At 47.6% G+C, this 24738-nt stretch overlaps 1 protein-coding gene across 5 annotated transcripts in view; it reads right to left on the reverse strand.

Annotated features, from left to right (window-relative positions):
* The window catches only part of NFIC (nuclear factor I C), a 153104-nt gene extending 129357 nt beyond the window's left edge, over window positions 1-23747 (reverse strand). For 2 of the 5 annotated variants that reach the window (XM_051971984.1, XM_051971985.1), the window contains exon 1: window positions 16822-17120. In XM_051971984.1, coding sequence (XP_051827944.1) covers window positions 16822-16851 — 30 coding nt within the window. In that variant the 5' untranslated portion in view covers window positions 16852-17120. Of the gene's footprint in view, window positions 1-16821; window positions 17121-23612 lie in introns of those variants that run through there. The other 3 variants (XM_051971983.1, XM_051971982.1, XM_051971986.1) reach the window with 3 other exon arrangements.
* Window positions 23748-24738: the final 991 nt, after the last annotated feature.

Here is a 24738-nt window from a genome sequence, read left to right on the forward strand (position 1 = left end):
AGGCTGAGATGACCACTCTCTATTCATCTTTCCTCTTATCTTCCCACTGCCCACCTTGATGAAGGGAGTGTAGAGGAACAGAGGTGGTGAGAGGGGGCTCGTCAATGCTGGCTGGGCTGATCGATGAAATCACAGTGTCCTAGGGCTGAGCAGGGGAGGAGGAGGTGACGCTTGTGCCTGATAAGAATCCCCTGACATCAGGTGGCTTTAAGCACAAGCCTCTTATCTCCCCCTATGCCAGGACATTGATAAGATATGGAGTTTGCCATGACCAAGTCAGAATCATGGGATCAGGGTCTCGGGTCCCAGGACACAACCAAGGGGATGGCTTGAATGTTTTGAGATCCCTGTGTTTGTCTAAGTAAAAGCAGTTATGATCCTATCTAATTACGCCCCCACCTCCCTCCTCCTGCTGCTGTCCAATTGGTGTCTAGTTCTCTGTGACCCCATTTGGGGTCTTTCTGGCAAAGATATGGAATGGTTTACCATTCCCTTCTCCAGATCATTTTACATGGGACAGAGCTCAGGCAAACAGGGTCACACAATTTATACATGTCTGAGGTCAGATTTGAACTCAGGAAAATGACTTTTCCTGATTCCAAGCCCAGTGTTCTGTCTGTCCCTATTATGGAGTCATTAATCCCTTCACTGAGCTTCCATCAAACTCAGAACCCCCCTTCTCTCTGATAGAGCCCCTACCCTCCTCTCATTAAGCCCCTAGCCTCCTAACTAAGCTCTAATTCTCTTTTGAACCTTAGCAGAGAGCCTAGCACTTACTAGACATTTTATATATACTTGATGGCATCTTGATAAGTCCTCCTATCCTATTTATTAGACATCCATTCTCTCAATGAATATCCACCCCCAGTCTATAGCCATGTTTATACCATGCTCTTGACTGAGGTCTGAATCAGGGCACATAAAGCAAGAGGCCAGGGCAGCTCAAGCTGTGAGTCTTGGGGTTGGAGGAGGGGGGAATGGAGTGCTGGGTGCTTCCTCTGCCTCTCCCCTCCCCCCTTCTTTAGGACCTCTTCTCTGGCACTGGCTCTCCAAGAACAGGGCCTGAGGAGGCATTGGTGAAGGGCCAGGCCCTGGGGGATTGAGCGTCAATGGTGACCCATCCTGGCACTCACTGAAGAAAGACAAATAGCAGGATAACTGGTCCACATGCCTCAAAGTCCTCCCTCCCTTTCCAGTCCCAGGGGAGGTCAGGTCGGGTGAGAGGAGAAGAGGGAGGCTCTGGAATTCACTTCTCCCTGCTCTGGAGGTAGCGAATAGAGTCCCCCTCCTGGGACTGCTGGCAAAGGAAGTTAGGTAGTCTTTGAAGCCAGAAACTTGGAAACAGAGAAAGACCCTATTCCCTGACTCCCTGATATAGCTGAAAGGAAGAGTAGACTCTCCAACTAAGAAGTTGATAGACAACTCACTGTTTTTCTGGCTCTCATATTTAATAAACTGAGCAGCAGTTGGACAGGATGAATTTTAAGCTTCTCTCCACCCTTGCCATGTTATGGTCTATGTTCTTAGATGCCCCCTGGCAGTGACATTCTGAGTTTGGGGTTCTAAGGTTTCTTCCAGCTAATATACTTGTGTGCTATCAATTTAGGGGAGGGGGAGGAGAGGGCAGGTTAGGTCAGGGCAGAAGGGATGACAGGGGAGCTGTCTTCTGAGTGTTTGAAGGATTGTCACATGGAAGAGGAATTAGGCTTGTTTCGCTGGGCTCCAGACAGAAATCCTAGAGAGGTAGAGAAGGAAAACTTCCTATTGATTCAGAGATATTGGAAAATGGGATAGGATTGCCTTGGGAGATGGTGGGTTCAAAGATCTTCAAGCTCTTACTGTCTGGCCACTCCTTCAGGACTACTAGAAAGGGACTTTCCTTCCAACTCTGGTTTCCCAGATTCTATGCCCATGACACAAGGCATGATTTAACACCTCTGAAACTTGCAAGGAGGAAGCTTACTGCAGGTGATCCAGAAGAAGGGAACTGGGAAGTTCCTTTCAATGGAATACTCCAGGAATAAGGATGAGGAGAAAAAAATCTCATCCTCCAGAACGCTAACCCTTCTCCAAATCCATTCCACACATCAGAATTCCAAGTAATAATTCAGGCACCTCCTGTTCCTATGGATCTGACTCAAGTCCTTGCTGGCTGATGTCTGAGACAGGAAAATCCAGACCCAGTTTTGAGCCTGGAAGCCTCCTCCACCTCCCAGAGGGCAATAGAGGTTGGGGGTGGGGTGGAGCCACGTGTGTGTCTCCCAGCAGGCTAATAACCAATCCATAGTTTGGAAAAGGAAACTCCTTGGTAGCTGAGACAGAAAGTACAGTACAGAGAAAGGAGCCCTGAAATGGAATTCAAGAGACCAGGTTTCTAGTCACTCACTGAGATTTGGACAATCTATTTCCTATCTCTTTGCCTCAGCTTCTCCAACTATAAAATGTAGGGTTTAGACTAGATTATCTTTAGGATACCTTCCATCAAAGTTTCAAATGATCACACACATACAACCTAAATTTAATTGCTTGTCTTTTCAATGAGAGAGAATAGGGAGGGAGAAGGTAGAGAATTTGGAACTCAAAGTTTTTAAAACGAATTTAAAAGTTGCTTTTACACATATGTGTAGGAAAATAAAATCTAAATAATTTTTAAATAAGAAAAAAAATCTGCTGTCTCTAAAATCCCATGAAAGGAAGGAGCCTATACAGTATCCTTAGGATGGATGCCCAAAATATATAAATATATAGCACTCTTAGGTGGTATTTATCAAGTTCACCAAAAGGCATTTGGGAATGATCTGTTTGTTAATCAAAGGGTTTTTTTGGTTTTGTTTTGTTTTGTTTTTTGATGTTACCACTTTGAGGGCTGCTGGATGAGTCTAGGTCTAATGATAGGAAAATCCTCTTCTCCACCCCTTCGGATTGGGCACCTTGTATACAAGTTAAGGACTGGGGGTTATGGGGAAGAGCTGGGGAAGGGGATTGTAGAAAGCCACTGCCAGGATTAAAAATTCCCCATGGAGAAGCCACAAAGCAGGGGGAGAGAGTTGGCTGAGAGTTCTAATTAAGGAGGAATGCAGGGGGTGGGGGAGGGTCTGGAAGCCACCATGGAAACAGGATTCTTCGGTGTGTGAGATCTTTGCCTAGGCGGGATTTTAAAGGGAACCTCAGCCACAGACCCACTTGTGTGACCTTGGGCAAAAATCTAGACCTCAGTTTCCTTATCTTTAATTAAGAAGCTCAGGGAGGATGATCTGTAAAGTTCCTTTCAGCTATGGGATATTCCTTTGTTCTAAATGCCTTCTAGCATTCTATCATTCTATCATCTCAGATGCCTTCCAAGTCTTACATTTGGGGTTCTATATTCTCAGACTAATTTCTCCTATGGCATTCTGGGATGATATGATTTCCCTGTACCTTCCCACCCCCAGCTCCAGTTGCAAAATAGATATTTCCATTTGGATGTCCCATAAGCATCTCAAACTCAAATTTTTCTTTCCCCTTGAACTTATCTCTAAGTCTTAACTCTCTTATTTCTGACAAAGGGTAACACTATTTTCCCCTTCAAGTTAAGAAGTCTTTTTTTAAAAAGTGTTTTATAGTATTTTATATATTTATATGCACATATAAATATAGCCAGTATATATTTGATAGATTTTATATATTTATAATTTATAGTATTTTATTTTTTCAAATACATGCAAAGATAGTTTTCATCATTCACCTTTGCAAAAAACCTTGTGTTCCAAACTTTTCTTCCTCTCTCCTGCTTTCCCCCTCCCCAAGACAGCAAGCAATCTGATATAGCTTAAACATGTGCAATTAAGAAGTCTTTTTTTTTTTTCACTCATACCACAATTACCCTCATTCAGAATCTCTTCAATTCTTGTCTAGACTACTATAGTAAATTCCTAATTTTGGTCTCCATATCTCCAATCTTTCCAATCCATCCTCTGAACAGCTGCTGATTTGCCTGACCATGTCACTCTACTTCTCTGAAAGTTCCAGTGGCTCCTTATTACTTCTGGGATAAAATACAATTTCTCCTTGTCTAGCATTTAAAACCTTTCCTAGTGGGGCTCCTGACCACTTTTCCAGGTTTATACATACATTCTTGGTTTCAGTCAAGCTGGCCTACTCCCTTATATTCCTACAAAGCGAATTTGTCTCTCACTTCCAGATCTTTGCAGTCTGTCTGCCTCCACCTTACTCCCAAGCTCTCCTTCCTCACTTCTAAGTCTTGGAACCCCCAGTTCCTTTTGAAATTCAGCTCAAATACTATCTCCTTATAGAACCCTTTCTTGATTTTCATTGATTATAAGTCTAGGCGCTGTCCCATGTTATCCCTTTTCTCCAAACACTTTGTATCTATTTTGTATCTCTCCTATATTTGAAAGGCAAAATGTAGTAGGAACCAAGAAGAGCTGAGTTCAAATTCTGATTCTGGTACCATACTGCTTTCTTGTGGGATTCTAGGTAGTCACTTAATATTTAAGGGCTCTACAGAACTCTCTAAGACTATTAAGTTATAGAGAAGATGACGACTTGAATTGGTAGAAGGACTTCCTTATATCAAAAAAAATCTTTATCCCTATGGCCTTTGTTTTTAACTTGTGCCTGTCAACAGAATATAAACTCTTTGAAGGCAATGGCTGTCCCACTTTTATTTTAGTAGTCCCAGCAACTAACTCAGCACCTGGGACATAATGCTTAATAAATGTTATTGATTGATTTATTAATTGTTGTTTCCAGCTCACAGAGAGAAGGAGAAGGTAGCAGTATTAGGGAGTATAATATTTTGGCTGCCCACCTAAAGTCTGCCCAGAAGGGTTGGTCAACTAGAGCTTGGCAGGATTAAAATGTTCCTTCAGAGTCAGGAAAGAGGTCAAAGGGGGGATGGGGTACTTTGGAGGATAGAGTGGGACTTTGTCAGGATTGGGGGTTCCCTGTGAGAGGTCATCGTAGGGGAGCCTAGGAGGTGGAGACTTCACTCTTCAAAATAGGCTTGTTGACTCATGCTGCAGGCCAGTCTAGACCAAGAGCAAGCCAAATTGGGCAAGATAGATCAGTCACACTAAAGTGAAATAGCTTTTGGGGGGGAGGAAAGGGAGGGAGGGAAGTAGGGTAGTCCTGGGCCCTCATACTATCCCTACTAATCTCCCTAATTTGCCTTCCATTCTGCATAAATTTGCAGACTTCATTTTAAACCAAATCATCGGAGGATTTGAAAGATTTAGAGGTGGGAATAGGCCTGGGGGGGAAACAGGGGAGAACTTGTATTCTGCATATCAGAGAATGATTCCTCTTCTCTTCCCTCTTCTCCCCCCCAAATTCCCTCCCCCCCTTTTCCTCCCCCCACTCCCCGTGTTTAGAGACCTGACTGAAGCACTGAATGAAAGCACTTAGGGAGCTGAGTAGGAAGTGCTAATCCTGCCTGGGAGTCAGGCTTCTAAAGCCCTTGAGCTGGTATCTGGGTGAGCTGGGTCTCACACTCAGGTAAAGCCATCATCCCAGAATGCTGCCCCCCCCCACTAGATCCCTACCCCATTTCCTCTGGGGGTCAGTTTGAATTGGAACAATGTGGCCCCTCCTCCTCCTCCTCCACCCTTCCCCCCTCCCCCCAGGCTCTAGCCTCCCTGGCAGCTGTGTTTGGCTCAGGCTGGGGAAATAAACCGCCTTCCAACCGGCTGGGCCAGGGGCGGATGTGGGACTGCAGTCCCGGGTTCCACTGTTCCAAGGTCAACAGCTTGGACTAGTTCTCCCCAAGACTCAGCCCAAGATCCCTAGTTTCTGCCTCTCTGGATCATCTAGGGTTCGGAGCATGCTAGGATGGTGGCAAGTAGGACATCACTCATTCAACGTTAAAGTTAATTAACTTTCCCTAGATCTCAGCCTCAGTTTACTCATTTGTAAAATGGGAAAGGAATATATCTGAACCATGTATTCCTGAGGGCTAATATGAGGAAAATACTCAGTAATCTGTAAAATGCCCTTAGGAGTCAGCCAGTCAAATAGCATTTATTAAACTCCTTCTGGGTGCCACGGACTAAAGCACCAGGGATATAAAGAAAGACCAAAGACTGCCCTTGCTTTGGAGCAGCTCACAGACAATGTGCAAAGAGAATTGACATGCAAACAGAACAACCATGTACAAACAAGATATATACAGAATGAATTGGGAAGAATTAAGGGTCGCTGGGAAAGGCTTATTTCAGAAGGTGGAAGTTTAGCTGAGACTTTAAGGAAGCCAGGAAGTGGACATGAGGAGTGGTCCAGGTAACTAGGAGTTATTATTATCATTTATCATCATCACTATCACAGGAATAAAGCTTACAGTTTGCAAGGGACTAATGGGGACCTGGGCAGTAGCTGGCACAGTAGGTAGAACTCCAGCCCTGGAATCTGAAAGACTCATTTTCCTGAATTCAAATCTGGCCTCAGGCACATCCTAGCTATGTGATCTCGAGCAAGTCACTTAACTCTGTTTGCCTCAATTTCCTCATGAGCTGGGGAAGGAAATGGCAAACCCCTAGGGTATATCTCTGCCAAGAAAACTACAAATGAGGTTACAAAGAATTGGGAACGATTAAAAATGCATGGAAAACAACATATGAGGTACTCAAATAGTTTGAAGGTTGGAAAAGTCCGACTAGTTCTAATGTTTGGGGTTCTATGATTTCAGGTGATTTTCTGCTATGGTACTCTAGGATGACATGATTTCCCTGTTTCCTTACTCTCACTCCTACCCCTTGGGTTCCAGTCTCAAATTTCCAATAGCATTTTCAACTCATCATGTTCAAAACTGAACTCTTTCTTTCCCCTTAGACTTCTCCCTCCTGCTAACTTTCCTGTTTCTGACAGGGGTAATGCCGATTTCCTCAAGTTGCAAGCTTAGAAGAGGATGACTAATGCTGCTCCCACCCTACCAACTGCCTGGATTTGGGCTCTTCACCTTCAACTTCCTACCTAAGAGGCAGGAGGAGAGGCTGAAGATCCTGTCTTAATTCGAACCTGGAAGCCTAAGCAATGAGGCCCGGCCCACTTCCAGACTCAAGCTGCTGTTCCTCAGTGGGAATGAGAGATTGTGGATAGCTCACTGCAGTCTATACCTCTGATGGGTCTCCTTCAAGGATTTGGGCAATTTAAATTATTAAATGTGGCACTTTGATATACAAAAGATGGCAATTCATTTACTAGATGAATAATTAAGAATAGCACCTTTTCTACTTTCTCACAGGATTCCATTCCCTCTACAAAGGACTCTGTTTTCAAAGAGCTACAATCTTTCTCAGTTTCATCTTTTTGTAAAGGATACCATTCTTTTTCATATAATTCCATCATCTCTGCAAAGGATTCTAAAGGTTCTCAAAGGGACACTGCCACTCTCAAAAACAGCCATTCTCAAAGGATTCCCATCTTTCTTCCCAAGATCCCACCATCCGCGAAACAGATTCTAGCCTTTCTATCAATAGATGTTTGTCAAACTGAATTGAATCCACCCTCTCACCAAGGATTTCCACTCTCTCAGTTTAGAACAGATCAAGTCTGGTCTCCTCTCTGTCTCTCCAGCCCAAAGGGTGGGGAATAGTGGTGGGGAGCAGAGCCCTTGGACAGAGCTCAGGGCAGAACAAGTCATAAGGAGGAAGATTTCCTTCCTGTTGTTGACCACAACAAGGTGTTGTAAGGTGATGTCAGGACTCTGGGCTTGTACAGGACAATGCCATTCCCCCCACTTCCAACCTAACATTTCTGAGAGATGGGCTCCTAAATTAGTAGCATACAGGAAACGGAAGGAGAGTTGGGGATTGCTCCCACCCCTAGCTGGGATAATTACTGAAATGGGAGCCATTAGGAAAGCACGGGCTGTTGACAATGACTCCATGGATTATCCTGAGCAAGTTATGTCCCTCTTTAGACCTCAGTTTTCCCTTCTGTGAAACAAAGGAATTGGACTAGATCATTTCTCTAGGTCCTCCCCTACTATGAGATTCTGAAAGTGGTGTATGAATGTGTGTGTGTGTGTGTGTGTGTGTGTGTGTGTGTGTGTGTAAGTCTGCATATAGAAAGTGGATAATGTGTATGTTTGAGTGTGTGTGTGTGTGCAAGTCTGTCTGAGTGTAGGAAGGGGTTAATGTGTATGTTTATACATGGCATTGAGTTAGAAGATATGAGTATATATTTGTGAGCATATGTGTGGGTTCAGTATATGTGTGTGTGTGTGTGTGTGTGTGTGTGTGTGTGTGTGTGTGTGTGTTGGAGAGGGAGCTGGCAGACCCTGCCAAATTGCCCGGCTCCCAGCCTCTACACAGAGGGAGAGTCAGAGGAGAAGGTTAAAGGGAAGCAGCTTTTCGGCTCCCTTTGATGCAAGGCAGGAGGCTCGGGGCTGCACGTGACCCAGGGTGATAGAGAACAGAATGCTGACTTGGCCAGAATGCCCACCGTGATTTACTAGGCTAACACTGAGCATGGGCAGCAGCAGCAGCAGCAACACCAGGGCTGGGCTCTGGGACTGTCCCTGCTCGGAAGGAGAAGCCCGGGACTATTTTACACACCCCCTTCCCTAGTCCCGCTTTGAGACTGGCCCAGCCATGTGCATACTTGCTCTGTAAGGTCACCCAGAAAGCAACAGCATTATCTTCCTGATTGGAGGCATGGATTTTCTCCCTATTGACCAATGCAAGTCTCTAGGGATAGAGGCAAGATTTTCTCAGTCATGCAATTAGCTTTTTTTTTTTTTTCCTGTTTCATATTCTCAGACTGAGTCCTTGTTCTCCTGCCCTGACCCTAGATCCAGACTCCCCAGTCCTGATCCCAGACTAAACCTTGACCCTGATTTAACATTTAATCTCTAACCTTAACCCTGAACTGTTACCCTGACTCCAGTCTGTGCCCTAACATAAGCACCTGTCCTTAATCAAAAGACAGAGTGATTTTCACCATTTAAGATCAAGGAAGCTCAGTCCCAGGGTAGGATATACAGCTCAAAGTAAAAGATAACTGCTACATTGTATCATAGGAGCACAGTATTTAAAAATTAGAAGGAACCTCAGAGGATAATTAGGGCAATTCTATTGTCCAATATGATGCAGAGGACCAGGTGTGCCCTGAACTTTCATCCTGAAACCAAATTTCCTTGGCTGAGGAGAGAAAGGGAAATCCATCTCTACTTTTTTGAAAAGTGCTGATGTTCCCTGTTGAGTCAACAACACAGTATATTGGGTTAAAAGGAGAAAGGACTTGCCTTTCTGTATTGCCCAGTGTCCAATATTCAATTTCTTTTCTGGGTTCAAGAGAGAGCTAAAGATTCTGGAATATCTTGCTCTTGATGTTGGGAAATGTGAGTGGGGGATGGGGATCTAAGGTACAAGAGGGGATAAGGAAATGTTTTCAAGGATAGTGGGGTTAAATTCTTCAGGGTGGTAAGGAATAATAAATAACTGATTTCCAATCTGCCACTTGTTTACAATGTGACTTTATTGTTATCATCATCGTTGGAATTAAGTCTTGCAAGGATCCTCAAACTCTTAGGAGATTGGAGAGAAAAAATGGATATTGTTCCTCCTTTGGGTAAGTCACACTGTGGGTAAAATCACTGAACTTCAGTTTCAGGGTTGGAGGCCAGAAAATAAAATGGGAGAAATTTGACTGAACTATATGATATCAAAGATAGTCCCTTCTGGTTTGAATAGTCTGTGAATCTTAGCCCATGCCTTTGGAGGCTTAGAAGTTTAGACCCTTGGGGCTGGAAAAGACCTTAGGAAAGTAGTTAGTCTTAGCCCAACCCAAACAGGAACCCCCTTGATGACACCCACCACAAGGGGTTATCCAGCTTCTGCCTGAGGAACTCCAGGCTGCCTCCCAAGTCAGCCCATTCCACTTTTGGACAGCTCTGATTGTTAGGAAATTCTTTCTAATATCCAGCCAAAATCTCCCTCCCTGCAATTCCCCTCACTGGGGCCCAGCAGGACCAATTTAATCCTTCTTTCACATGACAACCCTTCAGACGAATGCAAACAGTGATGAGCTCCTCCTCAGAAATCTTTCCTTTTCCAGACTAAACAGGACACAAAGTTTAGGGGACACTTTCCTCTTTCCCCCTTGAGTCTCAGGTATGGGAGAGACCAAGTTGGAAGAGAGAAGGGGGAACGGGAAAAACGTTCTAAAGCCAAATATAGTGGAAAGGTAGAGGGTAGGATGAGAGGAGCTTGCTGGGGCTGTCTCTTGCTGGCCATTCAATAGGATCCTAGGGAAATCTAAAGAGGACATCAACAATAAAGGCAGCTTGGGGTGTAGGATGGGCCTCTGGAGGAATAGGGGAATAGCAACCTTAGATATCAGGTGAGGGGTGGAGAAGGGAGCTACCATCTCTCAGGTCTAGGTCTGGTGGAAGGAAGGCAGGGACAAGGGATGGCACTGTGTGTATCTGTGGGCATTTCATCACAGAATAGCTATCTGTGTCTTTAAGAGTATACACCATCAGTGTTAGGAGGATTCACCCTATAGCAGAAGTAGCAGTCTCCTACTCTAGAAATTCCAGTGGTAATTGGAAAGAATGATCTTAAAGGTAGTGCAACATGTTCATTGTACTAATAAGCTTCATGAAGGCAGCTGCTTTAGCTAAAATATATGCTTCCACACTCCCACCCTTTCTTTCCACAGGAAGTACCTAATAGTTGAATAAATAAATGGCACTTTAGAGAAAAGGAAAGAGGAGGACCAGGAATTGGGAAGGGGAAGGAGGGAAAGGGGTGAGAGGGACGCAATCTGAGTGCCTCCCCCCAACATCTTAAAGGAAGGAAGGAAGTCATGGCTTGGGGTAATGTGGTAGAAAAGGGTTACTAGGGGACAGGATACAAGAGAAATCATTTCCCTGTAATAATGAGTATGTTGGTGTTGATGATAATAGCAAGCATTTACATACCACCTTACAAATAGCATCTCCTTTTATCCTCACCACAATCCTGGAAGATAGGTGTTATTATTATTATTATCTCCACCTTGCAGATAAAGAAACTGAGGCAGGCAGGGATTAAATGATTTGCCTTTGGTCTCATACTTAATAAGTGCCTTGAGGCAGGATTTGAATTCAGATCTTCCTGAATCTGAGTCCAGCACTCTTACCCACTTTGCCAACTAGAGAAAGGGTATTTGGGAGCAGGAAGGGGCGGGGTCTTGGCCAAGTAGATGCTTCTTTGATGAAAGAAAAGACTAATTTTCTAGGGTTGAGAAAAAGAGAAAGGCTCTTTAATGGTGAGAGGGATGGGAAAATAATAATAATTTTTAAAAGAGGATCCCATTCCCCTGGGAGTCCCAGGTAACCATCCTAGCTTCCCCTTCTCCTTGGTATCATTCTGGGCCAGGGAAGCCAAGCAATAAACTTGGGCCAAGTCGGATTTGGACCCAAAGACAGAATAACGTGGCGGTCTTGGGTGGGTGGAGCAGTGGTTGGGCTGGGCGATGGTTTTGGCCCTAATCCCTGGGCCCTAGACCCCGCCAGCTCCCCCCCCTCGTCCCAGCCCAGGCCACGATTCATGGAAGTAATGTAGCAGCTCTCCAAATAGTTCCTCTTAAGAGTAACAGTTTAAAAATAATGCTTGAGTCCAGTCAACTACATTTCCCAGAATCCTCTGGGACCTATGGCTAAAAGCCCTTAAGGAGACATATTCATCAACCCCCTGATCTCCAGGCACCAGAGCCCCCCCTCCCACCTGGAGAAGGAATGGGAGGAGAAGTAGTGCCCTGGGGAAGCTGGCACGGCCCTGAGCCGGAAGCTGTGCCCAGCTCCTGCCTCTCTCACCTACAGAGCTTGCCAGCTTACCATTCCCCCCTCCCCAGTCCTCCTCCTTGGCAGCCTCTTCTCTCCCAAACATATCCGGGTTCAGGGATTGTATTAAAAGGGGATCTATTTTGGGTCGGGCACAGGTTTTAAAATTAGACCACACACCGAGCCCCAGGGAAAAGAAAGACAAGGGAAAATAGCTTCCTCTCAGCTTAGCTCATTTCCAGGTCGAAGAAAAGAGTCCAGGCCCAAAAGAGTTGGATTCTAGTTCAAACTCTCCCACTTGCTATTGATATGACCTAGGCAATTTTCTTCTCGCTTTGGGGGGGCCTCAGTCTACCCATCTGTAAAACTTGGTGGTGGGATGATCTCAAAAAGTTTCTTCCAACTCTAAAGCACTTAATTTCTCTGGATTATCTTAATTTTCCCTAATAATGAAATGAAATTTTTGGACTAATTGAGTGTAAGAGTGAGGTGGGTTCAGCAGGCACTGGGAGTGATGCAAAGTCCCCTTGTGGGTAGCAGGAGAAAGGCTTCCTAAATAGGAAAGTTGGACCTGATGCTAGGACTTTCTTTTTTCCCTAATTGCACTCTAGTCCTTGGGTTCCTAAGTCACAGTTTCCTGTGAGCAGAAGAGGGACATCTGTCCCCTGTACCCTCCTCTTTCCCCTCCCTTGGCTCTCAGAGGCCCCAGATTCCAAATTCCACACATACACAATCACCCAGGGTGTGGTCCATGCCACAACAGCTGCTTGGAGTTGAGTTGAGGAAAGACCCCCTGGGCATTAATCCCAACAGCAGTCAGGGCAAAGATCTTGACCCCTGAGCCTCTTGTCCATTATCCTGACTCCTTGTGGGATGCACTTGATTCAGCCTAGGTTGAATGTGGGGGTAGGGATGAGGATCTCTATTCTATCTTGAAAGGATTTCTGAGCTATCTTGAAAAGATTTCTGAGCCCTCATTCCTAGGAGATCCAGCCTAGCCTGGGGATACCAGATTGGAAAATCAAAGGATAACTTTAGTTCAAGGTAAAACATGGAAGATGATCAACTAGCAGAAACCTAAAGACCTAACTCCCCATCTTAGACATTGTTTTAAGTTTACTACCTTTGAGCAAAGCTGAGGTAAAACAGGATATCTCTCCTAAAATCCAGCTATGATGAATTTCTCAGAATTCATCCCAACCTTATTTCATTGAACAAGTAGGAAAAGTCAGATTCTATCTGAGGATTCCTGATAGCTCAACATGAACATGGTACACAATTTAAAAATCAGTGGAGGCAACCCAATAATATAATAGTTAACATGAATATAGTGCAAACTTGTGCCAGATCCTGTGCTGTGTATTTTACAATTATAATCTTATTTGATCCTCACAATCCTGGAAGGTAGTGCTATTACTAGAGTCAGGTTTTCCTGATTCCAGGCCCAGCACTTTACCATGGTGCCACTAGCTATTCTATAATCTATTCATTTTACAAATGAATGAAATATTAAAGAATAAAATGACAGAATTGGAATTCTGACCTCTTGAGGGGCAGAATATGTTTGTACAGTAAGACTGTCCTCTCCAGTTAGACAACCCAGATTTCATTACTTGTATTACTACCTTCCATACTCATTAAAAACTTCACTATTCCCCTATGCCATGTTTCTCACACTATCTATCCTGCCCAGTTCAGATGATCCTTCTCTCAGATAACCTAAAAAAGTTCCTTTTCCTTTGTTTCCTTCCCTCCGCCCTCCCAGAGGAGTGCTTTAATGCTGGCCACAAGAAGTGGGAAACGAGAGAAAAGTTCTTCATAAGAAAGATCCTATGAGCCCTGCTTTACCTTTCGTCACTTTCACCCATTTTTCTAACTTCAGCTTTATTCTAAGATCAACTCAATTCCTATGGAATTCCCCTTGTGTCCTTGCTTTCTTCCTATTTAAATTATCTTGTAGTACATGGTATATTTGATCTGTGTATATATGTGAGAGCTTTATCAGAATGTAAGCTCTTTGAGGACAGGGACTGGGTTTTTTTCCCCTTTATTTCACTGTATTCAACACAGTGTCATACATATAGCAGGTGATTAATAATTTTGGGGCTATATTGGCTTCTATTCCTATTTTCCAACATCTTTCCACACCCATTGTCCCATTTGATTGGGAGTTACCCTTGGAGTGGAAGGTTAGGATCAGATTGGACATGATGAGTCCACTTTTAAAGGTCCAAAGAAGGAAAATAAATTTCTTCAAATTACATAGTGACTTGGGGGGGGGGGGGAGGGAATGTCGAAACCTAAGACTCCTGATCCCCAGTCCAACTATCTCTCTCTTTTCACTACCCAGTTTGGTGATGTTTTTGGAAGGGATCTCAGAATTTACCTAGTTCAAACCATATCTGGGTAGGAATACAATAAGATCCAGGTAGTTCAACCTTTAACTGCAGACCCTCAGTGATGGGGAATTCACTGTCATTCAGAATCATGGAATCTTGGAGTTGGAAGGAAACTCCAATCCCACTCCAAATAGTCCCTTCCAGTTGGAGTGGGATTTCCTCTTCTCCCAGATACCCCAATTAGTAGAGGATTATTAGGCTCATATGACTTATATTTATGTGTCAATTTCCAACATTATACTTATCAATTACATGATTGGGTCCATTATTTGATCTTTACACAATCCTGTGAGACATGTAAGGAGGCTAAAGTATTTATTTATAGCTGAGGGAATTGAGGCACAGAAAGGTCACCCTGTGAGTCAATGGTAGATCCGGGATTAGAAATGAGGTCTCCTAATTCCCTGGGTTCTCTTTGTTACCCTCATAGGGATTATGGGAAACTGGGCTGGGCATAATTCAGGGAGTGAGAAAAAAAGAGGTGCTTAGTGTATTGCTGAGGGCAGAAAAGAGTTTGATCCTAACTCTGGGCCTCTGGGTCTTTTGACTCCCTATGAAGGGGAACTGAGGGGCTTGGAAGAAAAAAGGACCTCCAGTTGGGAATGAGTGTTAGACCTCAAATTTGGCAATGGACAAATAAAAGACCAAGAGATAGTCAGTATACTCTGAATTACAGGTATATGTGGAGGACTTGACCTGGTCTGGAGACTGCTCTCCTTTAGCAAAGTAAGGAAGACTTGCCTGGCCTGCTACTCTCCAGGTAGTGGGGGTGAAGGATAGAGGAGGGGAGAGTGAGAATGCCTGATGGGCACCTCCCCTGTGCCAGGCCCTCTGGCCCACTCCTTGAGCCCTAAGGGTATTACACAATGTCTCCTCCTCTGCTCTGGGGAGACCTGGGATCTGGGCCATAGGGGTGAAGGGAAAAAAAGAGATGGCCCCCCCTTATCCTGGGGGGACCATTTCTTTATGAACTTTTGGGAAGCAGATGGAAAGAAACTCAGAAAAGGGAATAATTCTAAGAATACCTTATATTTGCTTCCAATTTTCCTTTCAGTCTGTCATTTGAGCTCCCCTATATCCCTGGAAAGTCATCAGGGCAGGGATAATTCTCTCTATTTTACTGCCGAGGAAATTGAGGCGCAGAGTGGGAAAATTACTTGCCCAAGGTCAGTACAAAGCTAGAACAAGAATACAGATCTCTTGCTCTCCTCATAGGACTATATTTCCATTGCACCAGGGAGAAAACCCAGGTCAGGAATGAATAGACACAGGACCCACGTGGGGGTGGGGTAGAGGGGGACCATAGGGTCTGACTTCTCTGTCCTGTAAAGATTCATTCCCTACATCTGTGGGGAGAAGGGGAGAGAAATGACTACCCCTCATGTGAAGGGAGGTGAGGGCAGAGGATGGTATGGTAAAGGGTTGGATGAGGGTTGGGGGTGGGGGGGCTGGAAGCCAGAGCAGTCTAAGACTCTGGAGGTGGGAGGGGGGAGGAGGAAGGCAACCCAGCCTGGCTGCAGGGAGGGAGCGGGAAGCAGAGCCGCGGCCGCCGCCTCTGCAGTGCCTGCGGAAGCCCACGGCCCGGGACACCGCAGGGAGGGGGCCCAGCAAGCTGGCGAGACGTAGGGGAGCCCTGGCCACGGAAAACCGAGACTCTTTCAGAAGCGGCGCACAAGTCACAGAAGCAGGGCCACTCGGGGGAGGGGAGGCTGCTTCAACTCTCCCAGAGGGTGGGCCGAGGGTCCCAGGAGAGAACGGGCGGCGCCGCAGGGGTTAACGGGCGCCTGCCGCCGGCCGCTGATCAATAATTGAAAATCCAGAATGGATGCGGGCGATAAGAAGCCGCGCTCGATCGAGGGGGAGGGGGAGGAGGCTAGGACTGAGAGCGCACAGGACCTCCCTCCCCCTCCCCCCGTCCCCCTTGGACACACACAGCAGCTGCCCCCCCTCCCCCCCCCCCGGTCCGGAGCGAGGGGGGGGGGGGTGGAGTGGCTGCCCGCGCCCAGCTCTCTCGGCCTGGGCCCCCTTCCAAGGAGGGGGAGGGGGGCTGCAGCGCGTTACCGGCGGGGAGAAGCAGAACGAACCCCCTCCCCCCGGTATAACGCGGCGCTCGGGAGCGCTCGGCCCCCAAACTTCGCGGCTCGGGAGCCGCTGCAACTTTGCGCACTCTGCCAAGGAGCCCAGCCCGTCTGCCCCCTCCCCTTCTCTTTCCCCCCGCATTACTCCGCCGTCCCCATCCCCCAGTCTTTTCCCAGCGCACGTGCGCTGAGCCCCCCTCCTCCTTCCAAAGCCCCGCGCGCTCCCAGGCCCCCCGCGGGAAAAGGAGGGGGACCCCACAGCCGTTTACCCTCCCCAAAAGGATTGAGAAGTCCCAGTTCAAACAGTGCCCCCAGTTCGAGCTGACAGTACGGGAGTCCTCCCAAAGGACTCCCCCCCTTCCTTATTTAACCTGGCCCCGGAAAATCGAGGCCCTAGGGTGGGGGTGGGGGGGCGGAGAGCTGGCAGCCGTGGCCCCGGCAGCCGCAGGAGACGACGAAATCCCGCCTTTTTGTGTGTGTGTGTGTGTTTTTCTCGCCCCTTCTCCCTGCAACTGGAAAACTATTTTTGCAGGGACGAGGTAGAGGAACGAGGAGGGGGGCCAAGTCGGGACTGCCTTACCTGGGTCAGGCACAGCGGGGACGAATACATGCCGAGCGGGCCTGGGAGGCTCCCGGGTTCGCAGGGGAGAAAACACGGCGGCTCCAAAGTTACTGAGTCATATGTTCACCCCCCACCCCCCACCCCGCCTCGGTCTCGCTCCCCGTCTCTATCCTTCTCTGGGTCTCTGGGTCTCTTCTCTCTTTGTCTCTCTCCTCTTGCTGTCTCTCTCCTCTCCTTGTCTCTGTCTCTTCTCTGTCTCCCTCTCCTCTCTGTCTCTCTCTCCTCCTCCTCCTCCTCCACCTCCTTCTCTCTCTCTCTCTCTCTCTCTCTCTCTCTCTCTCTCTCTCTCTCTCTCTCTCTCACTCTCTCACTCCCTCTCTCACTCCCTCTCCCTCTCTCTCTCCCTCTCCCTCTTTCTTGGCTCAGGATCTCGGAAATCTCAGTCCTCCCTCCCTCCCCCCAATTTTTTTTAAACACGAACCACCCACTTTCCAACATCCAACTTTCAAAGAAACGCGGAAAAAGCCGAGAGCCTGAGAGGAGGAAACCGTAACTTGCCTCCCCCCCACCCTAACCTCCACTCCCCTCCCTGGACTAAGGAACAACGCTTAATAATAATTAGCAATAATTATTACTGATGATGAGCAGGAATAAGATCTTGGCTAGGGTCAGCCACGGGAAGGGAAGGAGGGCTATATAAAGGGGTGGAATTTGAGGGAGAAAGACCAACCTTTAACAATCCAGTTGACACCCCCTCCCCAAGCAGGTGTGGAGATTTGAAATGTTGCTTTAAATAAAGGAGGGGCAGTGTTGGTCCCCCCTCTCTATACTATCCCTTCCCCCAGTCTTTGCTGTCTGGCTGGGGAGGCAGTCTGGATAGGAATAATTTGGAATGGGGGGAGGTGCGGCAAGAAAAAAAAAGGAATATAAAAACAAAAGGCTGGAAAACTCTAAAGCCCTATTGAAAATTGGGATGGGGGAAGATTCATGGACTCAGAGCATCCCCTTTGCTCAGGAGACGTTCCCATATCTCTGACCCAAGAATGAGAAGGGGATTGCTCCAGAAATTTGAAGCCCCTACTCCCCCCCCCCCCACTCTAGAAACTGCAGTTTCCCAGAGTCCCACTGGGGGGTTTGAGAGACTGAATGGGGGGAGTGATTGAAGGGCATCTCTGAGTCAGGGAGTGCCCAGCACACCTGCCCCTTCACCCCAGCCAACCTCTCATTCCTTCCAACCCCTCCCCCCAAAAAAATCCCACACCTGTGGCTAACTGGGACAGAAACATGGGATTGAGGATTTGGAGAATTTGGTTCCCTCAGACTGGGGATGATCAGGAACACGGCTCTTCTCAAACGTCTAGCCTCAGTAATGTTGGCCTCTCTCCTAGTTCTGGCAGCCAAAAAGGGTATATACACACACACCACACACATCTATGTATATGGATATATATACATATACATATGGATTATATATATATATATATACCCTTTAATGTATACATGACGTCTCTGCCACTTTGACTTCAAGACAGCCCTAGAAGGAGCAGAGGCAGTATAGGGGTATTTGTGTATCTATTTGAACGATGGGAAATTGGAGGGCTTAGAGATTATAGGTGACTTGGCCAAAGTCCCAAATTGGTGACAGAGTCAGGAATTAAACTGGAATTGTCTGACTTCAAGTATAGTGCTTTTCCAGGACAAAACTCTGCTTCCAGCTTAGGACAATTTGAAATTAGCAACTGTTTATTAAGTGACTATTGTGTGAAAAGAACTGAAAGGGGGAGGGAGACACAAATTTAGAGACGATTTAGTTCCGGCTCTCAAATCCCTCATAGGCTATAAGGCTCATCCTCCTGGAGCAACTGTCTTCATAAAAATTGGAAGCTAAACTTCAGCAGAAGGACTAAACACTACCATGGAAATAAATTCACAGACACAGTCACATGTACAGATGTCATATATATTTATACAAGCAGCGCATCATGCACATATACCCAGACACATATGTGAATAATCAACATGCAAATTGTCTGTTTATTCCCATCCATATACAAACACACCATCATAATTATAGTACCTTATATTCTACACTTACATGTCCCATGGGCATCTCAAACTCAATATGTTCCAAACCAAAGTTGGTATCTTCCCCTTGATTTTACTGATCCTGACTTTTGATAGAATTCCTTAGGATCGTACAGTATTTAGAACTGGTAGAGACCTTAGAGATCATTTAGGCCAACCCTCTTATTTTTCAAATGAGAATCAGATTTGCCTTAAGGTCATTTAAATAGGGCCAGACCTGGGATTCGAACTGGTTCTACTATGTAGATATACGACCATGGAAGACATCCTAGTCCCTAAGGATCAAAATTTGAGAATCATCTTTGGTTCGAAATTTGGTTAATCACCAAGCCCTAGATAGTCTACCTTTTTCAAATCATTCCCAATCTCTCCACTCTCACTACCAGAACCCCAGAATGGACTCTTCTCCTCCTCAAAAGAATATTGTGAGGATCAAATGAGATAGATGATTTAAAAAAAAAAAAACCTTTAAAAACTACAAAGTAGTAGAATGGTAAGAATTCCAAGCTCACCAGGGCTATTGCAATATTTTCCTAACTAGAGTCCCCAACGATGAACTTTTCTCCAATTCTCTCCCAATTTCCCGCCCCCCCCCATATTCCCTAAAGCTAGTTTTGACCGTACTCCTCCCCTGCTTTGACACTATCAATGTCTCCTAGTTTCCTACAGGGTAAAGTCCAATTCAGCAGCCTGGAGGTCAATGCCCACCATAGGCTGGTGCCAAAATACTAGCTTTATCCCACTTTATTAGTTTATCCCCTCTGGAGCTGTATAATCCACCTTGGCCAAACTGGACTCTTCACCATTCCCCTGCTTTCTCCTTCTCTGCCTTCCCTCACACTACAACCTTTGCTTCACCTATTGAAAAATTCCCATTCTTACTATAAAGCTCAAATGCCGCCACCTCCAGGCAGTATTCTTTGATTGTCTTCTATCAGTATCTTCCACTGTACCCATCATATTTTGCCTTTATTTTATCTGTTAGATGCAGAGTCTTCCTTAGGACCTCAAACTCAATTTCTTCCTTAAATCCTCAGTTTCATCATTCAGTAGAAATCAAGCAGATGAATAATCAGTGGTTGTTGAATGACCAAATAATAATAGTTAGCATTTCTATAGCGCCTTGACAAAATATTTTTTTCACCGCAATCTCCTGAAAGTAGATATCGTCTCAATACCCTCGTTCCATTTTTACGCTGAAATCTCGAAATCAGAGATGGGAATTTGCATCCCCAGGTCACACAGCTATAGGTTAACCTTATGATGATTCGAAACTTTCGAAAAAATAGAGAAACGAAGGTTCGTACCGAGAAGCTCCCTGATTCGCAGCAGTCAGGTAGCCTGGAACCGGACCGGAACTCGGGACACGGATTTCCACGGCCAGTATGGGAGACAGTTATACTAAATGGCTTTTCTGCTACTCTCCAGCCCACTGCAACCACGTCTAGATCGCTAAACTGAGGGTGAAAGGCGAAAAGGGTCGGTTTTATACCAATGGCTTTAAGCTACGCCAGTGAGGAACCGTCCACCACGCTCCACTATCCTTTTGTGGTTTTAAGCATAGTTGGGCACAACGCAGAAGTGCGAACACGGATTGTGTATGTATGTATGTACGTATGTGTGTATAGACAACAGCAAAGGGCGCGGCCCCCAGGCCGAATTCACAGGGTCTTCCACAATCCGCTCAGGGTTGCTCCACCTGAAAGTGACGCCTCCCGCCCCCAGCTCCCCATAGCCAGAGAACCTAGCCTGGTCGCCTGCAGTCCGGAGAGGCGGGCTGTCTATTCCTATCTCTATGTTGGTTTATTTTCCCCACTTTCTCCCCACCTCGGGTAAAGGATTCCGCTGCTGGAAAACTTTTTCTGACCCGTCCTTGGCCTGGCCTTCCCGGAAGAGAGAGCAGAGGAAACTGTCAGAATCCAAAGGGCCTTTGGTGCCTGGGTATATGTGCCGGGGTGTGCGGAGGCATATATGCATGCATGCATGCGTGTGTTTATATATGCAGAGGAGTACATTTTAAAAAGGAGGGAGTTGTGTGATGAGAGACAGAGACTTGAGGATTTTCCTTGGAGATGAATCAACTTTTTTCTGACCCAACTGTCTGCAGAGCTAGAAACGGCCCAACTGCAGCCGGGGCACTATCTCGGGCTAGATCCAGGGCAGAGAGGAGGGGACAGGGGTAGGAGGTTGGGACTGGGACAGGGGTAGGAGGTTGGGACTGAGACAGGGGCAGGAGAGGGGTTGGGTTTGGATCAGGGCCTGGGGCAGGGGCAAAGACTAAAAGGGCCTGGGCAGAGATTAGGACTGGGGCTGGAACGGGTATAGGGATCGGTGCTAGGGTTGGGGCAAAGACTAAAAGGATCTGGGCAGAGACTAGGACAGAGACCGGAACTGGTGTAGGGTTCGGGTATTTGGACTGGGGCTTAAACAGGAGCAAAGGATGAATCAGAGGCTGAAGTTGGGGGGAAGGTAGGGACTGAGATGATTGGGAAGTGGGGCAGATCAGAGGCTGAGGCTGGGAATGGATCGAGGACTAATTCCAGAACAGAGTACTGGCTAGCAGATGCCGGGATAGAATGCTCCGTGGAAATCCCGAATGGTGGGCTCTGGTCACCTGTCCCCCAGCTCTCCTCACCCACCCACTGCGGAATCCAGTCGAAGTACGCAGATATAAGCCCCTTAGGTCCCTGCCTGCGTTGAGGCAGCGAGGGAACCTAGAATGACTTCTAAAGTCTGATTGGTGGAGGTAGACACATGGGATCGCTGCTAGCCAAAGGCCAGCTTTCCCTATACGTGGGCAGCCCAGGCCTCAGGACGTGAACTCCAGGCCCTAACAGCATGCATGTCCCCTTGATGCTCCAGGTCGTAGCCCAAGCGCTTATATAACCCTCATCCCTAGAGAAATGGCACTGCTGTCTGGCCTCCTTTCTCCCCTGGGAGAAATGGTCTCATCGTTCTCTTTCCACATACTCCAAACCGATAGTGAGCGGGAAGACACACCTTTGCTCACCCCGCTGATGTAGGATCATGGCCTACTGTGGTTGTAGAAGACTGAGGAGGGCAAACTAGGAGGAGGAGGAGGAAAGATAGATGAAAAGAGGGAGGGGTAAGTGGGGGTAAGAAAAAAAGGAAAAGGGTAGAGAGGTAGAGAGGAAAGAAAGAACAGTAGAAAAGAGACAAAGTAGAGAGAGGAAGAAGAGTAGCTGGGGAAGATAGCAAAAGAGTAGGAAAAAAGAAAAAAGGAGGAGAGGAGAGAAGAGATGAGGGAAAGTGAAGAGAAGAGGGGAAAGGGAGAAAGGAAAAAAGAGAAAAGAGAAGAATACGAGAAGAGGAGACAGTGAAGAAGAGATAAGAAAAGGAAAGAAAGAAGGAAGAGAAAAGAAAGAAGAGGAAGAATGAGAAAAAAAAAGGTTAAGTTGGGAATGGAGGGATGGGAGTGGGGGGAGATGATGAGGTGCCCTGGGATTCCAGGCTGGGGAGAGGGAAGATGAGAGGGACAGATGGGGTCTGGGAGCCCCCTTCCACCCGCAGAACCCACATATATACTAATTTCTTAGTGGAGGAATCCCCCAGACCCAGAGAGAGGGATGATTCTAAGGCTACCCCTCAAGTTGCAGCGTTTGGGTGAACTTTGCTGAAGATGGGGCTCCCTGGAACTTTGGGGAGTCCAGGCTGGCCCCGGGGGAGAAGAAGCGGGAGATGGGGCAGTTCCCCACCCTCCCCCCTTTCTTTTCCCCTCCCCCTGCCGGGCCAGGCTCGGGGCCGCGCGTGGGGAGGAGAAGCGAGGAGAGGGGAGGGGAGGGGAAAAAAGGGGAGGGGAGAGGAGGAGCAGCTAGGCGAGCTGGCGTCTGCGGATGGAGCGTGGAGCGCCCTCCCGGGCCTGAGAGGGGGGAGGGGGGAAAGAACGCCCCGGGGAGGCCATAGGGGGAGGGTAATAGGCCAAGGGGGGGCCCTAGGGGCAGGGGGCACCCCAGCTCCAGTAGCTGGAGGCCCCGCAGGCCCCGGACGCGCTTTCCCCTCCCCTCTCCCTCCCCTTGCTTTCCTTTCAAGTTCAAGTCGGTTCGGGGCTGCGGTCCTTCTCCGCCCCCTTCCACAGCGGCCATTTTCCGCTACATCCACCCTCTCCTGCCTGCGGTGTGGGCTTGGGGGGCTGCGGCGGCTCCCCCCCGCCCAACTTCCCTCCCCTCTTCTTTTCTCTCCTCCCCTCCCCTTCCCTCCCCTCTCTCTCCTTTGCCTTGCAGCCAGCTCCCCGGACTGACCTCCCCTCCCCCTCTCCCCCGGTCCGTGCCCCCAACGCTTGGGTGAAGCCCCCTCCCCCTCTCCTTGGATGGAGTGGTCCCCGGCATCTTCTTGGGGGGACACACTTCCCTCAGCCCCGGCCCTGTCCCGCTCTGCCCCCGTCTCATACATCAAATTTAACTCCGACACACTGCCACCGCCCTGTCTCTTCCCTTCTTCGTGATGTGGGGGCAGCGGAGAGACTACAGGGAATCACTGGGGGGGTACTACTGGACGCCCCCTATCCGACCCCCTGTCTTGGCCCCCTTTCTACCTCCAGGCGGACGCAGGGAAGCCCCTCCCTAGCCCTCCTAACGCCCCCCCCAGTCCCCAAACATTAAATACCCCCCCAGACATTTTACCCCCTCCCTCAGACAATCAAACTTTTGATCAGAGCTAGGGAAAAAAAAAAAGTCCGGCGAAAACGAAAGTGTCGTGAAACCTACCATAGTCCCCGGATCCGGCCGGCGCCGAGCAAGTAGCAGTCCCGGCAAAGGGGGGGGGGGGGAGGGAGGGGGGAGAGAAACTCCACGCCCCCCTCCGGAAAACAGAACACCCAACACCCCCCAACGGAGGGACCTCCCCTCGGCCCTCCCCCGCCCTCTTCCCCCCCCCCCCAATTCCGTGTCCCCGGGGTTGGAGTTGCTAGCTCAGTGTTTAATCATCTCGGGCGATTTCCTTCTAGGACCCGGGTTGCTGTGTGAGCCGATCCACCTTCGCGATTTTACAAAAAAAAAAAAAAAAAAAAAAAAAGATGATAAAAAAAAAAAAGCAGCGGCGAGGAGAGAGACAGAAACCATGAGAGACATGTGTAGAAATAGAAAGAGAGAGACAGGGAGAGACCGAGAGATGAGGAGATAGAGGATCAGAAGAGACAGATTAGGAGAGAAGAGAAAGAGAGGGAGGCACAGACCCAGAAGGAAAGAATGAGAGGGAACCTGACAGGTCAGAGAGAGAATAAGAAGGAAAGAAATAGGGGATGTTAGGGGGACGTCGGAAAAAAGAGAGAGAAAGGGAGAGGAGGGGAAGAGGCAAGAAAGAACCTGACCGAGAGATGAGGTGAGAGAGACAGACGGAACAGAAAGATAGAGGAAGAGATAGATTGACACAAATGAGGGCAAAAGAGGAGACTGAAGAGGGAGACAATTGAAAAGGAGTGGGGGGGGGGAGAGAGAAACAGACGAGAGGAAGGAGATTGAGGAGAGGGAGAGCTTGGGGAGGCACAAGAGGGGAACGAGTAAAGAGGACAGCTAAAGAGAAGGCACAGGTGGAAGGGTCCGAGAGGGCCCAGGGCTTCTCCTCCTGAGTGAAGGGTCCGAGGAGAATAAAAGATAAATGCTTAGAGTGTGGGACGGAAAGAAGGGGAAGCAGATGGAAATAACAAGTTATTATTATTGTTATTAACATTACTAATAATAATAACCACCAATGAGATAATACCACTAGCGAAGGTGTGGGAGGCGGCTCAGAGCAGCCCGGGGCCTGCACCCTCTGAGCCCCGGGCCTGCGCTTCCCTCGGGCCCGAGAAGCTGCAGAGACGGGCCCAGCCCGCTCCTGGGCTGCGGAGCTCTC

Source organism: Antechinus flavipes, chromosome 1, assembly GCF_016432865.1.
Source record: "Antechinus flavipes isolate AdamAnt ecotype Samford, QLD, Australia chromosome 1, AdamAnt_v2, whole genome shotgun sequence".
NCBI classification, from domain to species: domain Eukaryota; kingdom Metazoa; phylum Chordata; class Mammalia; order Dasyuromorphia; family Dasyuridae; genus Antechinus; species Antechinus flavipes.